Genomic DNA, 15,214 nt, shown 5'->3' with positions numbered 1-15,214 from the left:
TGATTTCAATAATTTCTTTTTGTACTGGTACAAAGGCTTGCCATGAACAGACACCGCTGGTAACGGTTGCAGAGCGCAGATCGCCTTCTAACAGCTCCTTTTAGACTATATAAGGACGAGGCATCGTCGATAGAGTTTTCCCATCGATCCCAACCACCATGAAGCGCGGTTTTTTGCTTACTGAAAAGGCGAAGCGCGAGCCAGCGAGCCCGTCCAATGCCTCGAAATCAGTGACAAAACACCCAACACGTCCCAATCTTACACCCAAAGTTGTCCATGGTATGCCTTTACCTGCGTTGGCTCGTATTTCATGAAGTGACTGTCATACAGTTTCTGCAGATGAGATGCTACACCAGATGTCCGCAAGCATCGGCATGTCGAAAGGTGGTACTCTTTCTTTGCGCCCGTCTGTTGATATCGAAGAAACTAATAAACTCTTGACAGATGATCTCAGTAAGGGAACTGATGAGATGATGAAGGCGTGGGGATTGACTGACGACGATCTCAAAGGTATGTGTGCGGGTACGTTGTGCAATATGCCAACCTTACGCACCTTACCTAGGCTTCGCTCCGGTACCCGATGAGAATGATCCTGGTCCAGTCGAGAACGAAACCCCTCATGCGGATGATGAAACCTGGCATGATTTACAGGTCCCCTTCCCTGGCGGGTGGTCCCAGTGCTTGCTATCCGGCTATCTCAAGCGACGACTTGAGCACATCTCCAGGTTTCCGCGACCTCTCAAAGAGACGGAGGATAAAGCCTATCTCATCTCTTCTGCCCCAGGTAAAGGGCTAGGAATGTTCGCTGCGCGCAAAATCAAGATGGGTGATCTCATTGCCGACGAGAGGCCTTTGATGGTTGTGCCTCTTGCTCCTGTGGGTATAGCTGTCACTCCTATACGACAAGGTATGACGAAGGAGGAGGTTAACCAAGCCATTCTGGACTACTCCGAGGGGATTATGCGTCCCATCTTTGAGCGTCTGCATGACGGGAGTCAGAAGGAATTTATGAAGCTCCATAATAGCCACCTGCACGACGGAAGCGGTCCAGTGTTGGGCGTGATTCGGACCAACGGCTATGGTCTTGGGGATCAATTGAAAGACGACACTAGTAAGTCGCCAAACCTACCAGTGTTGATGATTGATTCTAATACATTTTATCAATGATAGAAACTGTGGAGTTGCTATCCAAGTCGAACCCCGATGAAAGTAGGTTGTCCATGATTCTTCTACCTATGTGGCTAACATTGAGATTATAAAGAATTGAAGAGTTTGATTGGAAAGTATTCTAGCGTCCACAACATACTCTCCAGGGTAAATCACAGGTCAGACAATTCGAAATCCTTACGCAGTTTCGGCACTAACGATCATTCTCATGTAGTTGTTCCCCGAACACCAATCGCAAGTTCCACATGTCCACATTCTCTATGCAGCTTCGCGCAGCTCGGGACATCGAAGAGGGAGAAGAGATTCTCACCTCTTACACTAACATTCTTCAGCCAGCTGCCGACCGTGCAAAGGACCTCGCACCATATGGTATCCAATGCACCTGTCGCGCCTGCCTTGACTGCACTAAAAGCGACCCCATACGTGCCGCTGTGTTCAACCGCTCAGGTGTGTTCGTCCCGATGATGCGAGAGCCAGGGGTGCGGTCCGATGCTTGGATCGATCCTGCGCTTGAGACTCTGGCGAGGATAGAGGAAGAGGAGCTCCAAGGGTCGCCAGAATACCACAAGACGCTACATCAGCTGTACAACGCGTATGTGTACCAGAATGATGAGAAGAAGGCGCTGGTGTACGGCGAGAAGTTGTGGGTTGCTACTTTGGCGGCTGGGGAAAAGCAGTACGAAACGTTTAGGAATCCAGAGCTCATGAAGAAGTCGCCGCAGTGGATGATGGCAAAGATGACAAGAGGGATACCTTTGTTGCAGTCCTTTTTCTGAAGACCTCTGGAGCGAAATTACCCTGCGCTGCTAAAAGTGTATAAATTTAATGTATTTTGATCCGTCGGTTGCGAGTAAGTGGGCCAGGCTGGGCTCAGTTCTGGTTCTTTCGTGGATTGCACTTGAACACAAGAAGTATCGTCTAGCAACGGCCCGGACGAGCCGACGTTACCTTTCAACGTCCATCAGAGTTTCGAGCTTCACTTACGGCTGCGTTCCTCCACTAATCCTGATTTGTTTATTCGTAGTGCCGTGTCTATGATGTCCTATTCATTCCCGGAACCGATGGAAATCATTCTGGCTTGAGTGAGATGCCATTTTGAATATAATCCATCCGAACTGGTAAATTATTAATGGTTGGTTTGCCTCTTTAAGGTCTTTCTTTCACATTTATTCTTTTTCAGATTATAATCGCAGAGTTTTTTTCATTATGCAATCTGTGAACGAAGGCTGACATTTTATAATCGTTGCCGAGCGCAGGTCTCTTTGGACAGGCAGGATAAAAGAACAAGTCATCGATGGAGTTTTCCCTTCGATTGAAGCGCGGTTTCTTACTACTGCAAAGGCCAAGTGCCAGTGTTCGTGGTTCGCTCACCTCGAATATGACCTGAAGGATGAGACTAGTAGGCTTGTGAACTCTGTTGATGATCATTCCTGACGTGTCCTATTCAACGATAGAACAGACAGAATGTCATTAAAATCATGCCCGGCCGACGGTACATTGTCTGCGATCTTTTTGTGCCTGGCTAACCGTGACGAGCAGCGAAGGGCAAAATTTGCAGGTATATTAGCATCTCCAAAAATCTTTCCAGGGTAGACCACAGGTTAGAGGCTCTTTCTTCGTTTGACTGCCCTGGCACTAACACCGTCATGACAATCTAGCTGTTTACCGAACAGCCACCAGAAATTTTAGATATCTTCCTTTTCTATGCAGCTTCGCGCCGCTCGAGGCATCAAAGAAGGCGAAGAGATTTTCTAGTTACACCAGAATTCTGCTGCCAACCGCGGAAAACCTTTTACCCTACGGCATCAAGTGCACCTGCCGCGCCTGCCTCAACCCTACCAAAAGCGATCCTATCCACGCTGCTGTCTTCAACTGTCCTTGCGTGACCGCTCCGATGCAGAACTCCGATAATACGAGAGCCGGGAGCGCGTCCGGACGCCTGAATCGATCCTGCGGTGCAGACTGTTGCGAGGATCGAAGAGGAAGGGTCACAAGGATCGCAAGAGTACTATAAGACGTTTCATCAGTTGTACAACACGCATATGCACCAGAACGATGAGAGGAAGGCATTGATGTATGGGGAGCAGTTGTGGATGGCTAATCTGGCTGGGGGAAGAAGCGCTACGAGGCGTTCAGGAAGGTGGAGCTTATGAAGAAGTCGCCTCAGTGGATGATGAGGATGATGATGAAAGGAGTGCCGGTGCTGCAGTCATTCATGTGAAGTATGATCCAACATATAGACGTCAATAGTTCTGATTGGAGAAGTGCAGAGATCGCCACCTTTTTCAAGTTGTCCTTTACACATGTCCTGTACCATCGATTTTTCCGAAAAATTATTAAACAGGCACAAGCAAGACCAGTTTTGAAGAGGTGGCGAGTCCGTCGAGATGTGAGGCCCCTCATAATGTTGAACCTTCATTAGGAAGGGCTTTCATAGCTTGAGAACCGTAGTAATGACTTCGAAGATTCAGACGTCGTGACAGAGATGCCCCCTTGTCATTCAATGCCGTGATTTTTGACGCTGTGAAATGAGCCTCTTGCCGTATACTTTATTTAATATAAGAAGAAAATGTTAGCCAAAATGAAATTGTACTGGCCTCGTCCATTACAACCGGGCCCTTTCTGGACAGCAAATTTTTCGAACGCCAATACAATGGCATATTGGTTCGACAGGGACAGAAGTACAATAAGTTTTCCCAAAAAAAAAACAACGGCCACGCAGTTGCAAATGATTTATGTAAACGGCAGATTATTTGTCAAGGAAGAACAAGGAAATAAGTATTGAGAGCCTCGCAGGCTAATTCAGGGGCATTGTTCGTTGATGGCAAGAGGGCCGGTGGTTTTGCTACATAGATGACTCGACGCCGAAGTCATTTCGGAGCCGTTTGCTCTGACTCTATCGGTGTTCAAATAGCAGTTAATTTGTACATAGTATCAGCGACTTGCCGCGAGATAAGCCGAGTAGTCGGCAACTAAGTTGATACCATTCTAACAAGTTGCCATGATTTATTATATGGAGGAAAAGGGATGGTAATAATGCTTCAGAGGCGTCGTAAAACTATCACTGCACACCTTATAGTACTATATAAAGTGAGTTGGTATGGTGGTTAATGTCAGGACGCCCTGCCTGATTTTAGCCGCGCCGCCCCCTTGTGACAAATTGAAATACGATTGACGCCACATGACCGCGTGTTTCCGAAAGTTTACCTTGTCACTACCACCATTGTTCTACGCAACCGACCTTAAAATCACGCAAAAATGACTGCCGCTGTATTCTTCCTTGACCCCCTACTCGCTTTCTACCCAACTCGGTTTTATCATCGTGATATTATGGCTTTGGGCGCGAAAAACGATTCGAATTCTTCGCCTCGGAATGACGGCTCTGGTTTCCCCTCCACCCAAGAGAGGAAGACTCCGCCGCCAAAAGAGTCTGTAGCCGAACAGATACGCTCCTCTGTGCAGAGCACTCCGCTCAGTAATCACGCCCCAACTGTGAATCCCACAGCGAATCCGGATTATCTTGTGGCAGATTTCGACCGGTACATCCTAGATGACCTCAGAGACCGCGTTTTCATGTCCGCCGACCATTATTTCTCCAATATTCTACATCTTCCTGCCGACTGGCGGGCGAATGGCGAGATAACATCCAAAATCGAGGCCGTCAAAAATGATGTTGTATTCAAGAATCATGTAAAAGCCTACGTTGCATTATGCAATCAGAGCAATCCTGGGGAGAAGAACTTCTACCATCCCCACAGCCTGATGTGTAACAGTGCATTCGACGTTCTCGGTGCCACTGAAGATTCTGGACTCGGCATCTATCGACAAGACGCGAAGCCGGTTGACGGCGGTTTAGAAAAGAACATTCCCGATACGTTGGGTGTTCTTCGCGCGATGTTCAACAGTTCCGGAAACGTCGTTGACAACATGAAGGACAAAGGCCCAGAGTATAACTTTTCGTGGGCACAAACAATGCATTGGCAGGAATTCAAGCCTAATGAGTACTACCTCGACGAGGGGACGGAAGCTACTTATAGAGCTATGACACCTGGTAAGCACTATTCGTTTGCTACTGTGTTCTTCTTACTGATACCTATATTCAGAGGGCGAGGATCCTAAGGGAGAGGTGAGAGGCAAAACCACCGTGCGCCGAGACCCTGGCGGCGTCCTCCCTCCCGTCAAGTCCCGCACTGGCTCTACCACGAAGAAGCGTCGTTCGGAAGATGAGACTCCTCATGTCCACTCCAAGTATCGACGCTCTGGGACGACGCCTGAAGTTTCGAAGGCCAGGAGAGGAACAGACGAGTCGGTGGCACTTAGTTCTGCGAAAGAGGGAATCGCGGTCGAAGATGTTGCACGACGGAAGGAGGAAGAAACGCAGGCGCGCCGAGCCGCTCGCCTCCAGTGTGGTCATTACGCCCACGAGATGCTGTCTAGCGCCGGCTTTCGGACGCACTGTATTGGCGCTCTCGTTACGGTAGGACGGATACAACCCCTCTACTACGATCACTCGGTCATCATCGTGTGCAAACCGATTGACATGTTTATATGGCACGGCAAGCGGCCGAAGATTACGGAAGAGGTCGTGACGAACGAGTTCGCGGCAATGCTTGTGGGATTGGGTGGACTCACTCTGAAGCAGCGGGGCATCCAAGAGGAACTCTGCGATGACAGGGCGCTCATCGAGAATTACAAGGCGTACATGGACAGGTGTGGCGACCCCAAGGACAAGGAGAATTTTGACAAGACGGCGATGTTTGTTGGGGTGAAGCTCAAGCTGAAGTTGGGTGAAGATGATAAGAAGGTTGAGGTCACCCTTGGCCGAGTTCTTTCACGCCAGCCTGGGATCGTCGGTCGGAGTACTTGCGTTGTCGAGGCGACATCGGAGCACGATGAGTGGAAGGGTAAAGAACTGGTCGTCAAGGTCAGTTGGCCTGCTACCAGTCGAAAATCGGAGACAGAGTTTGTCATTACAGCCAGAGAGAAGGCGCGATCCATGCCGGAAGGGAAAAGGCCAGACTGGGCCTTAGACCATTTGCCCGACATTCTCCTTTCTCAAGACTTTGATCATGGCGCGGATTCTACTCAGGCGAATCTCGTGGCCTTCTTTGCAAAAGCTATGTTCGCAGAGGCGGAAAAGTTCGAGTATGAAAAACGCGTCTGTCGAATTACAGTCCAGGAGAGGCTGTATCCTCTTGAAGAACTGCGGACGGTTCAAGAATATGCTCAGGTCTTTTTTGATATTCTGCAGAGTATGTACTCTTTTTTTTGTGTTCCTGGTGTTTTCTGATGGTTGGCATAGTTCACAAATGGCTGTATGATCACCCAGGAATCCTCCACCGTGATATCAGTCCCGGGAATATCATGTGGCGCCGCACTGTCGACGGTCATTTACGTGGGGTCCTCAATGACTTTGACTTGTCCGCCTACCGACATGAGACTGGCCCTTCATCGCGTCAGCGCACCGGTACTCTACCCTACATGGCGTTCGAACTCCTCAACAATGACAACAATGGTCATCCACCGAAGCACCTCTATCGACACGATGTAGAGTCCATCTTCTACGTCATTCTCCTCCTCTGTTGTCGTTACGAGGTTGTGGCTACACAAGACCTTGATGGACGCCCGATCCTGGAACGCACGCATGTCCCTTCCCCATTCGACAGCTGGTATAAACTTGATCGTGATGGTTTGAAGAACGCAAAAATTGCTTTCTCCACGAGACATGACTCATTCTCTCCTGTGGTAAACAGTGGCTTCACGGACTTTCAGCCCTGGATAAATCGCATTCGCCTGCAATTCGGGGGGGGGTTCAATGCTCAGGACCAAAATAAGCGGTACAAGGATCTTGGAGTCTCGGAGTCCTTCGACGACGAAACTCTGCAGGCTTGGGTTTCTTACTCACTCATCGTCAAGATCTGTAGCGAATTTGCTGGTTCGGCTCTCATAGTACACAATGACCAGCTCAAAGAGGGTGCCTAGTCCTAGATCATAGATCATAGTCCTCACACTTTCTTGTAGCCTTTTTTTTGCAGTCAAATAAATGTGTTCTCTTCTCACTTCGATCACTGGCTAGCGAGCTGAGTTTCTCGAGAAAATCATAGTGTCTAAAGACGTGTGCCTCCTACCGTGAATTGTTTTTCTCATAATCGAACTCGATAGACATCCTGAACCAACCAGTGCCATTAGGCACGACATGCTTCTACAAACTCTTCAAACAACATAATCACGATTCACCATTGGCCGTTCTGGGCTTGTATTACCCTGGCTGTCTTCAATGTGACCGCCGAACTTCATAATATTACCATCATTCAAAATACATGCGTGTATGGCAATCTTTGATTGGACGATATGTAACAGTACCATCAACTGGTCCAGGCGTTTGTGGTTCAATGTCTACAGAAAGCATCCATATCGAAAACAGCGATAGGGTCAGTTGAGAAGATCACAGAGGTCGCGACATTGTGTTGGGATGCCGATCTGAGGACACGGAAGCCGTACATAGAATTGGTGTTGGGAAGACAGACCCTGAACAGCCATTCTTCGGCGCTGTCCTTGAACTCATGTAGCGAAGCCTTCCTCTCTGCCATTTCCTTCTCCCGTTGTTCCTCCGCCTCCCGGCAGGCTTGTTCCATCTGGCGTACGATTTCTTCTTGGGTCCGAGAGTCTTCGTTGCTTCTGTATTTACCTTCGAGCTTTTCTTCTGCGCCAAACTCGGGATCATTCAGTTTTTCTTGAATCTCTTTCAAGGATGGAGACCTACCTCCGAATCTTGGCTACCCTCGTCAGACTCCTCTCCATCCTCTTCTCCATCATCTTCAGCATGTTGGGTGCCTTCACTGGACCCTTCGTGCTCAACCTCATCTGAGGGTTCGTCGCTTGTCTCTTTATGTTCTCCAGTGTTAGGATACGGCACTTCGAAGTTATTAACATGTCCATAAAGATGCTGTCTGATATCGAGACCAACTTCAAGACTAATTGCTTGATTCCTAGATCAAGATCTTTCTGGAGTTGAGGAAGCTTGCATTGAGAATCCTGAAAGTCAACCAGAAGAGGTTCATGAGCTCCGTCGTAATAGAGTTCGCGACGATCCTCAACGTCGACGAGACATATACCAGGTATGAAAAAGCAGTCAAGAAGCTTCACAAAGGTGAGAATAGTCTGTAAGCCTCGGAAACTAAGTCTGATATCTTCCAGACGAATGTCGGTAAGGTTGGTGCAGCCGGAAAACGCAACAAAAAAGGCGTCTCGCCTGGGGAGGATGTGAAGATGGACACCTTGCAATCCGACGAGCGTCAGGTTGTTCATATGCTCTAGGATTAAAGCGAGGCCGCGTGACAATGAGATGCTGGTGTCAGGTGTGTAGGCGGTATCTGTGACGAAACATTTGACTAGTGGTGCCAGACCTTGGTTCGATCTGAAAAGACGGCGGAGCTCAGAGACTCCCCAGGCTGGAGTTTCTTCAGACAACTGAGTGATGCAGATGACTCGGAAGAGATGCCCTTTTGCTCGTATGCTTGCTTGCCGAGAGGTTAGGCATAGACTACACAAGGTTGGCACACGATCATAGTCGTGGAAGTGCGATACCTCATCAGTAATATTATCGACGAGCTCCAGGGGCAGCACCTGAGTACCCTAAGAGTATTTTGTAAGTATATAACAGGCCACACGAATAAACGCGCATAGTGTCTTACCGGCGTAGCTGTAGTCATAGCAGGGCAGAGAAACAAAAACAGTATGTATGAAAAAAAGTAGGCCCTCCGGTAAGTGAGTTTCAACTATTGCTGCAATATGCGACGCTTATATAGAGGGAAAAAGTGTACCTGATTTCCTCACGTGGATGGACATCAATGCCAGGGTGAACTTGAGGAATACTGTTACCACGGTACGCGTTGGGAGTTGGACAATCACATTAGAGTGCAAATTGCCGAACGGTGGATACAGAGTGAGGTGGCTAGGCAACATTTCTATAGGAAGGATAATAGTAAGTGCTAAGCAGCATGTGCAGTGGGTGCGGTAAGTAATTAAAGAAGGGTTGGTCCGACTTTCGGCCCGGGAACCGATATCCTCTGGACCATCATCTAGTGCTATTGTCTTGCCTTCATTCGCCTTTACTCTTCCCACTGCCCTTTCCTCTCAAATGCTGCTCTTTATTATCCCATTCTTATTGAAGTTACAGCCGGTTGCTGGGAAATTTCCCCTTTACATCGAACTCAAAATCTAGTTTGGGGACGACCCTCCGCTATTTTCCCACTGTCTCATTTTTTTCTGTATGGTCGCAGTCGTATGTCTCTCGCGAATGCAGAGTTGATCTTCGATATCTGGCCCATAAATGGATAAGAAGAGCACAAGTCATCGGTAACGGTTACTGCCAGGCGCAGATTTCCTTCGACATCCGTCAGCTGCCTAACCTTGGACGAGACTTCTTACAGAGCAAGGCATCCTCTCGTCATCCAGACCATCATGATTCACAGTTTTCTCAAAGCCGCAAAGGTGAATTCAAGATTTTTTCGCTTCCTGAACCCGACAGCAAGAAATGCGAAGCGTTGGATGGACGAAATGAAACGTAGGTCCTGCCTGTTTTCATTTATCTCTCAGATATTTACCTGTTCTGTTTAAAGACACGCCAACCCTAGGTAGAGACGCCCTCTTCGCGACGTCTCTTAATGTCGGGAAGCTCATACACTGTTTACAGAGGAAATACGCAAGAAGGCGATGGACATTGGAAATGATTGACAATGATATCAAAGGTGCGTATCTGTCTTTGTCATGGACTTGAGCCCGTCTGATTAACCGTTTCCGTATCGTAGCGTTGGCCCCAGTTTCCGATGAGAACGACCCTGGTGATCCTCTTCCAGACGACGACGTCAGGACCTACGTACAGATCGGCGACTCGTAATGCCTGCTGACAAGCCATCTCAAGCGGCGACAGGACCACATCACAGGTTTTCCCCATCGATCCGCCGACCGATTTCATCTTTTCAATGGCAAATGCGGCGGGCGAAGAGAGGAGCAAGCAACAACTGAAGTATTCACAAGAGCTTGTGGGTTCTGTCTTTGAGCGCACGTCTGAAGAGATCAAGGACACGTTCATGAGCCTTCGTAATAGGCATCTGCATGATGGAGGTGGTGCACTCATGGGCGTGGCTAGAACGAATGGTATGGCCTCGATAATGACTTGAAGGATGTCATCAGTAAGGTCGTCGACCGTTGATAACCGGTCCTGATATATGCTGCCAACAATAGAAAATGTACAATTTCTGTCCATGTTGACTTTGGACAACGAAAGTGGGTTCTTCACCGTCCTTGTGTATACGTGGCTGAAGCTGATGTTATTCAGAATTGCAAAGGCTCGGCAGATATGTGAGCATCTACAACGGTCTCTCTAGAGTAAACCACAGGTAAGATATGTTCTTTTTGAACGTGATTGGTCTGTTACTAACGTCCACCCTAATCTAGTTGTTCCCCAACACCCATCGCAAGTTCCACATGTCTACATTCTCTATGCAGTTGTGCGTAGCTCGTGACATTGAAGAGGGAGAAGAAATTGTCACTACTTCCACCGACATTCTCCAGCCAACTGTGGAGTGTGCGAAAGATCTTGCGTCGTATGGTATCCAATGCACCTGCCGTGCTTGTCTTGAGCCCGCCAAGAGCGACCCTATATGTGCCCTCGTACCTAACCGCTCCGAGTCATCGCCATCCTTGATCCCTTCGGAGGCCGAGGTATAGGCTGCGGTGCAGACTCTGGCGAGGATAGAGAAAAAAGGACTCCACCTCTCGACTGCGTATCGCCGAATGCTGCACCATCTGTTCAGCGCATACGCATCTATGCACGACGAGAATAATGCGCTGATATATGGGGAGAGGCGGTGGCTAGCTAACTTGGCAGCTGGAGAACTGCTCTACGAAATGTTCAGGAATGTAGAGTTGATGAAAAAGTCGCCACAGTGGATGGCGGCGAAATTGATAGCATTGCCGATCCTTTGAAAGCCTCTTGAGCAAGCTGTAAACCATGATATAGATTTATAAAAGTCACTTTTCTCCCTCCCTTGGTGTTCAGAATGTACGACTTTCATTGCGTACTTGGAGATCCTGAATCTTGTGATAACCAGGTCGACTCTCCGATGCAATCTCTCCTAATCAAAAGGTCTTAGCAGGCGCTGATATCATTTATTGTGACCTGACCCACGTTCCTTGCTTCGCAAGTGTATCATCCCGAAAGGCGGTGAAGGAGATGGAGAATGCACATACATGTCGCAGGTATCTGAATGCATTCCGACGAATCTGCCAACATACTGGCTCTTCGATTTTTCTCTCCTAGAGGCAAACAAACAATATCGTGCTCAAGAGGTGGATGGAGCCAGATTAAGACTCCGGATTCGTGATGACAAATCTGTCAGGCTCTTTCTACGTTCGACTACCAGTTTCACTCAAGTGATACCCTCCGTAAGCACGTCGCCTTGCCCGCTGATAGGTTTTATTACATGACTCTCCAGGTAATAGCTCCTGCTAGAAAGAAAATATCTCGCGACAACAAGGAGAACATCGCCGTACCAAGTCAACTTCGACCAACACGAACTTCACCTGTTGCACCGCTGGGGAAGAAGGCAAACAAGTAAGCCCTCAAGGCCTTCTCGCCGCCCGCTTTCTCGGATAGACGACAATGCTATGGTTCCAGCCCCTCATGATATTTCAGCAAAAGTCCTTCCCAGCCGCAACGCAGAAAACTATCTACGCGAAAATTCACCGCTCTATTCTATGCCACAATTCGATTCGTATCCATACCAGTTTCTGTCGTTCTTCGATATGTTTTTGGAGATACCACCTGAGGAAACCTACCCATACTCTCCTCTGATTGATCTATTCTGCGACCTGCACACGCTATTCCGTGATTCAGAGGCCAGCTCTGAACAACCTCCGGTCTTGCCTTTATTCCTTGTATCGCATTTCAACGAGGATATAGCTCGCCTTGTCCCCTTGCAGCCCAACACTATACCTTGTCCCCAGCCACCCAGGCACAGACTGTACTGCAAGCTTTTCCTGGATCTGTTTCCATTTGACGACCTTCTCGGTGAGCTGCAGAGGATGCCTGGTTACCCAGAAGTGGACCCTTTCGAGGATGTCGTCAAGATGTCGCCTAGCATGTTTTGTTCCAGTGTTGGTCTCACAACACCGGATGAAGATAGATCTGACTGGGCGTTTTGATTCTTGTATCTTCTCATGTCCAATTCGTTTTGTACACTATATCGTCATCGTTTCTGACCTGCAGACTCAAAGTTCAAGCTAGTACTGAAAGGCAGTCCACCCTCCAGTGAATTTCAGTGGCTACGGGCCCGCCAATTGATGTAGCTGTATACATTGGTGTTTGGCATGTGGCCCTCTCGCTAGTAGTTGTATTCGCTTTGGCGAGGTCAGCATTCCCACAAACACACCAGAGAAACTATAGTGCCTTCTCAACCTCGACTTTCTTTGCTGGTAGACCAAATACAACGCAGGGATCCCTCCGATCCAAAAGAATGGCGTGAGGACGATGTTGATTTAGGATTTCCACAATGGACCGCTTCATGATAATCACCGCAATTGACGGGATGAGGATGCCTGCCTGCAGCGACTTTCTGTTCGGTAAAGTATCCCCTATCCTGGAGGTACGTACGACGATGAGAAGAATATCTTCGCTAGTGAAGGAACCAATACGTCGCCCTTTGGTTGTGGTGGTTGCAGATATGCCGTCATATGTGTATAATATGCACAAGTGAGACAACTAAGTGCGGTTCGAAGCAAACAAGCGAGCAACTCAAATTATTACTTTTCATAAATATATTTTCTGCACTAGACAATCGTTTATCAAGTTCTTGATTGGAAAGAGGAGACCGGGGATAAAGAAGTCTGCCATGATGTCGGTGGGTCGCGGTCCATATAACTATCTTCCATTTCAAAGGGGCGACTTTGTCCTGGACTTATGACCAACGTCGTACAGTTCTTGTCGTGTCGGGATGAATCCACACACGAGATCACCGTTCTTCAGCTTTAATCAGCTCTGCATCGCTCACCGATAGTTCCAAGACCAAGCGAAGCTCGTCCAGTAGTAAAAGTCCCATCCACCTTCATATCGGTGCTCACTCGAACTGTAGTATCCTGAAGTACTCTCCGGATTCAAGGCCTTGCAGATGAATTGTATATATTTGTCGGTTATTGGATGCGCGCTGCGGCTGTGTCAAGGGGATGTTGCTAACTCATAGATAACAATAAATACTAAGCAGCAGTGAATGGTAACAATATACACAGAAAATGTCTTTAGCGCCATCAGTCAGGCACAGCAAGGAAAAAGCTAGTACATGAACCACAAAGCCGTATATGATGCTATGGACATATACAGCAACTATCCCGCATAGGCAACCTCTTCAGGCTGGTCGTTGTGTACTACTAGGGCCGTACCAGCGAACTGGCGACAAATGTCAAGGATCACTGAGTAAGAAACCCGCCCTTGTAGTGTGTCACCATCGATGAGTTCCGTCTCCTCTTGTGCAAGCTGTTGGGAAGCGAATCCTAGCCTGAATTGCCGGTGAAGGCAGCTTAACCAGGGCTGAAAGTCAGTTAAGCCACTATTCACTTTCGGAGAGCCACGTGTCGTAATGAAATAGCACTTCTTCTCTTTCAAACCATCACGATCAAGTTTATACCAGCTGTCGAATGGGGAAGGGACATGCGTGCGTTCCAGGATCGGGCGTCCATCAAGGTCTTGTGTAGCCACAACCTCGTAACGACAACAGAGGAGGAGAATGACGTAGAAGATGGACTCTACATCGTGTCGATAGAGGTGCTTCGGTGGATGACCATTGTTGTCATTGTTGAGGAGTTCGAACGCCATGTAGGGTAGAGTACCGGTGCGCTGACGCGATGAAGGGCCAGTCTCATGTCGGTAGGCGGACAAGTCAAAGTCATTGAGGACCCCACGTAAATGACCGTCGACAGTGCGGCGCCACATGATATTCCCGGGACTGATATCACGGTGGAGGATTCCTGGGTGATCATACAGCCATTTGTGAACTATGCCAACCATCAGAAAACACCGGGAACACACAAAAAAACAGTACACACTCTGCAAAATATCAAAAAAGATCTGAGCATACTCTTGAACCGTCTGCAGTTCTTCCAGAGGGTACAGCCTCTCCTGGACTGTAATTCGACAGACGCGTTTTTCATATTCGAACTTTTCCGCCTCTGCGAACATAGCTTTTGCAAAGAAGGCCACGAGATTCGCCTGAGTAGAATCCGCGCCATGATCAAAGTCTTGAGAAAGGAGAATGTCGGGCAAATGGTCTAAGGCCCAGTCTGGCCTTTTCCCTTCCGGCATGGATCGCGCCTTCTCTCTGGCTGTAATGACAAACTCTGTCTCCGATTTTCGACTGGTAGCAGGCCAACTGACCTTGACGACCAGTTCTTTACCCTTCCACTCATCGTGCTCCGATGTCGCCTCGACAACGCAAGTATTCCGACCGACGATCCCAGGCTGGCGTGAAAGAACTCGGCCAAGGGTGACCTCAACCTTCTTATCATCTTCACCCAACTTCAGTTTGAGCTTCACCCCAACAAACATCGCCGTCTTGTCAAAATTCTCCTTGTCCTTGGGGTCGCCACACCTGTCCATGTACGCCTTGTAATTCTCGATGAGCGCCCTGTCATCGCAGAGTTCCTCTTGGATGCCCCGCTGCTTCAGAGTGAGTCCACCCAATCCCACAAGCATTGCCGCGAACTCGTTCGTCACGACCTCTTCCGTAATCTTCGGCCGCTTGCCGTGCCATATAAACATGTCAATCGGTTTGCACACGATGATGACCGAGTGATCGTAGTAGAGGGGTTGTATCCGTCCTACCGTAACGAGAGCGCCAATACAGTGCGTCCGAAAGCCGGCGCTAGACAGCATCTCGTGGGCGTAATGACCACACTGGAGGCGAGCGGCTCGGCGCGCCTGCGTTTCTTCCTCCTTCCGTCGTGCAACATCTTCGACCGCGATTCCCTCTTTCGCAGAACTAAGTGCCACCGA

At 48.6% G+C, this 15,214-nt stretch overlaps 7 protein-coding genes across 7 annotated transcripts; 5 read left to right on the top strand and 2 right to left on the bottom strand.

Moving 5' to 3' along the window:
* Window positions 1-285: 285 nt before the first annotated feature.
* On the top strand, window positions 286-2,026 carry BT62DRAFT_65229 (SET domain-containing protein). Its single transcript, XM_043181776.1, has 5 exons — window positions 286-510; window positions 563-1,111; window positions 1,171-1,209; window positions 1,262-1,325; window positions 1,382-2,026. The coding sequence occupies exons 1-5, from the start codon at window positions 345-347 to the stop codon at window positions 1,941-1,943; spliced, it is 1,380 nt and encodes a 459-aa protein (XP_043040670.1). The 5' UTR covers window positions 286-344; the 3' UTR covers window positions 1,944-2,026.
* A 420-nt stretch (window positions 2,027-2,446) lies between these two features.
* On the top strand, window positions 2,447-3,256 carry BT62DRAFT_65037 (uncharacterized protein). The gene is made up of 4 exons (XM_043181768.1): window positions 2,447-2,566; window positions 2,622-2,659; window positions 2,707-2,725; window positions 2,848-3,256. The coding sequence occupies exons 2-4, from the start codon at window positions 2,632-2,634 to the stop codon at window positions 3,179-3,181; spliced, it is 381 nt and encodes a 126-aa protein (XP_043040669.1). The 5' UTR covers window positions 2,447-2,566; window positions 2,622-2,631; the 3' UTR covers window positions 3,182-3,256.
* Window positions 3,257-4,365: 1,109 nt separating this feature from the next.
* On the top strand, window positions 4,366-7,202 carry BT62DRAFT_1075258 (uncharacterized protein). Its single transcript, XM_043179102.1, has 3 exons — window positions 4,366-5,218; window positions 5,271-6,419; window positions 6,470-7,202. Exons 1-3 carry the CDS (start codon window positions 4,426-4,428, stop codon window positions 7,147-7,149), a joined length of 2,622 nt encoding a protein of 873 aa, XP_043040668.1. The 5' UTR covers window positions 4,366-4,425; the 3' UTR covers window positions 7,150-7,202.
* Window positions 7,203-7,512: 310 nt separating this feature from the next.
* On the bottom strand, window positions 7,513-8,054 carry BT62DRAFT_931005 (uncharacterized protein). The gene is made up of 2 exons (XM_043186046.1): window positions 7,931-8,054; window positions 7,513-7,880 (listed from the first exon to the last, which is right to left on the bottom strand). Exon 2 carries the CDS (start codon window positions 7,755-7,757, stop codon window positions 7,557-7,559), a length of 201 nt encoding a protein of 66 aa, XP_043040667.1. The 5' UTR covers window positions 7,758-7,880; window positions 7,931-8,054; the 3' UTR covers window positions 7,513-7,556.
* A 953-nt stretch (window positions 8,055-9,007) lies between these two features.
* On the top strand, window positions 9,008-10,899 carry BT62DRAFT_1004742 (uncharacterized protein; the record flags this gene model as incomplete). The annotated part of the gene is made up of 8 exons (XM_043177076.1): window positions 9,008-9,052; window positions 9,450-9,733; window positions 9,808-9,917; window positions 9,978-10,062; window positions 10,100-10,269; window positions 10,319-10,326; window positions 10,557-10,568; window positions 10,627-10,899. 8 exons carry the CDS (start codon window positions 9,008-9,010, stop codon window positions 10,897-10,899), a joined length of 987 nt encoding a protein of 328 aa, XP_043040666.1.
* Window positions 10,900-11,562: 663 nt separating this feature from the next.
* Window positions 11,563-12,493, top strand: BT62DRAFT_64895 (uncharacterized protein). The gene is made up of 2 exons (XM_043181753.1): window positions 11,563-11,616; window positions 11,667-12,493. The coding sequence occupies exon 2, from the start codon at window positions 11,839-11,841 to the stop codon at window positions 12,373-12,375; it is 537 nt and encodes a 178-aa protein (XP_043040665.1). The 5' UTR covers window positions 11,563-11,616; window positions 11,667-11,838; the 3' UTR covers window positions 12,376-12,493.
* A 1,056-nt stretch (window positions 12,494-13,549) lies between these two features.
* On the bottom strand, window positions 13,550-14,767 carry BT62DRAFT_893017 (uncharacterized protein; the record flags this gene model as incomplete). The annotated part of the gene is made up of 2 exons (XM_043183130.1): window positions 13,550-14,217; window positions 14,269-14,767. 2 exons carry the CDS (start codon window positions 14,765-14,767, stop codon window positions 13,550-13,552), a joined length of 1,167 nt encoding a protein of 388 aa, XP_043040664.1.
* Between the last annotated feature and the right edge of the window lie 447 nt (window positions 14,768-15,214).

Source organism: Guyanagaster necrorhizus (assembly GCF_019112545.1).
Source record: "Guyanagaster necrorhizus MCA 3950 unplaced genomic scaffold BT62scaffold_10, whole genome shotgun sequence".
NCBI lineage: Eukaryota > Fungi > Basidiomycota > Agaricomycetes > Agaricales > Physalacriaceae > Guyanagaster > Guyanagaster necrorhizus.
Note: the sequence above shows the minus strand (reverse complement) of the source record. Positions and strands in the feature narration are given on the sequence as shown.

What these genes read in the sequence shown, in the direction of transcription:
- BT62DRAFT_65229 (XM_043181776.1), top strand. Translation starts at nt 345, where the DNA reads ATGCTACACCAGATGTCCGCAAGCATCGGCATGTCGAAAGGTGGTACT. An exon ending in GACTGACGACGATCTCAAAG is followed by an intron (nt 511 to 562) that starts GTATGTGTGCGG and finishes CACCTTACCTAG; the next exon opens with GCTTCGCTCCGGTACCCGAT. An exon ending in CTCTCCAGGGTAAATCACAG is followed by an intron (nt 1,326 to 1,381) that starts GTCAGACAATTC and finishes ATTCTCATGTAG; the next exon opens with TTGTTCCCCGAACACCAATC.
- BT62DRAFT_65037 (XM_043181768.1), top strand. Translation starts at nt 2,632, where the DNA reads ATGTCATTAAAATCATGCCCGGCCGACG.
- BT62DRAFT_1075258 (XM_043179102.1), top strand. Translation starts at nt 4,426, where the DNA reads ATGACTGCCGCTGTATTCTTCCTTGACCCCCTACTCGCTTTCTACCCA. An exon ending in TTATAGAGCTATGACACCTG is followed by an intron (nt 5,219 to 5,270) that starts GTAAGCACTATT and finishes ACCTATATTCAG; the next exon opens with AGGGCGAGGATCCTAAGGGA. An exon ending in CTTTTTTGATATTCTGCAGA is followed by an intron (nt 6,420 to 6,469) that starts GTATGTACTCTT and finishes TGGTTGGCATAG; the next exon opens with TTCACAAATGGCTGTATGAT.
- BT62DRAFT_931005 (XM_043186046.1), bottom strand. Translation starts at nt 7,757, where the DNA reads ATGGCAGAGAGGAAGGCTTCGCTACATGAGTTCAAGGACAGCGCCGAA.
- BT62DRAFT_64895 (XM_043181753.1), top strand. Translation starts at nt 11,839, where the DNA reads ATGGTTCCAGCCCCTCATGATATTTCAGCAAAAGTCCTTCCCAGCCGC.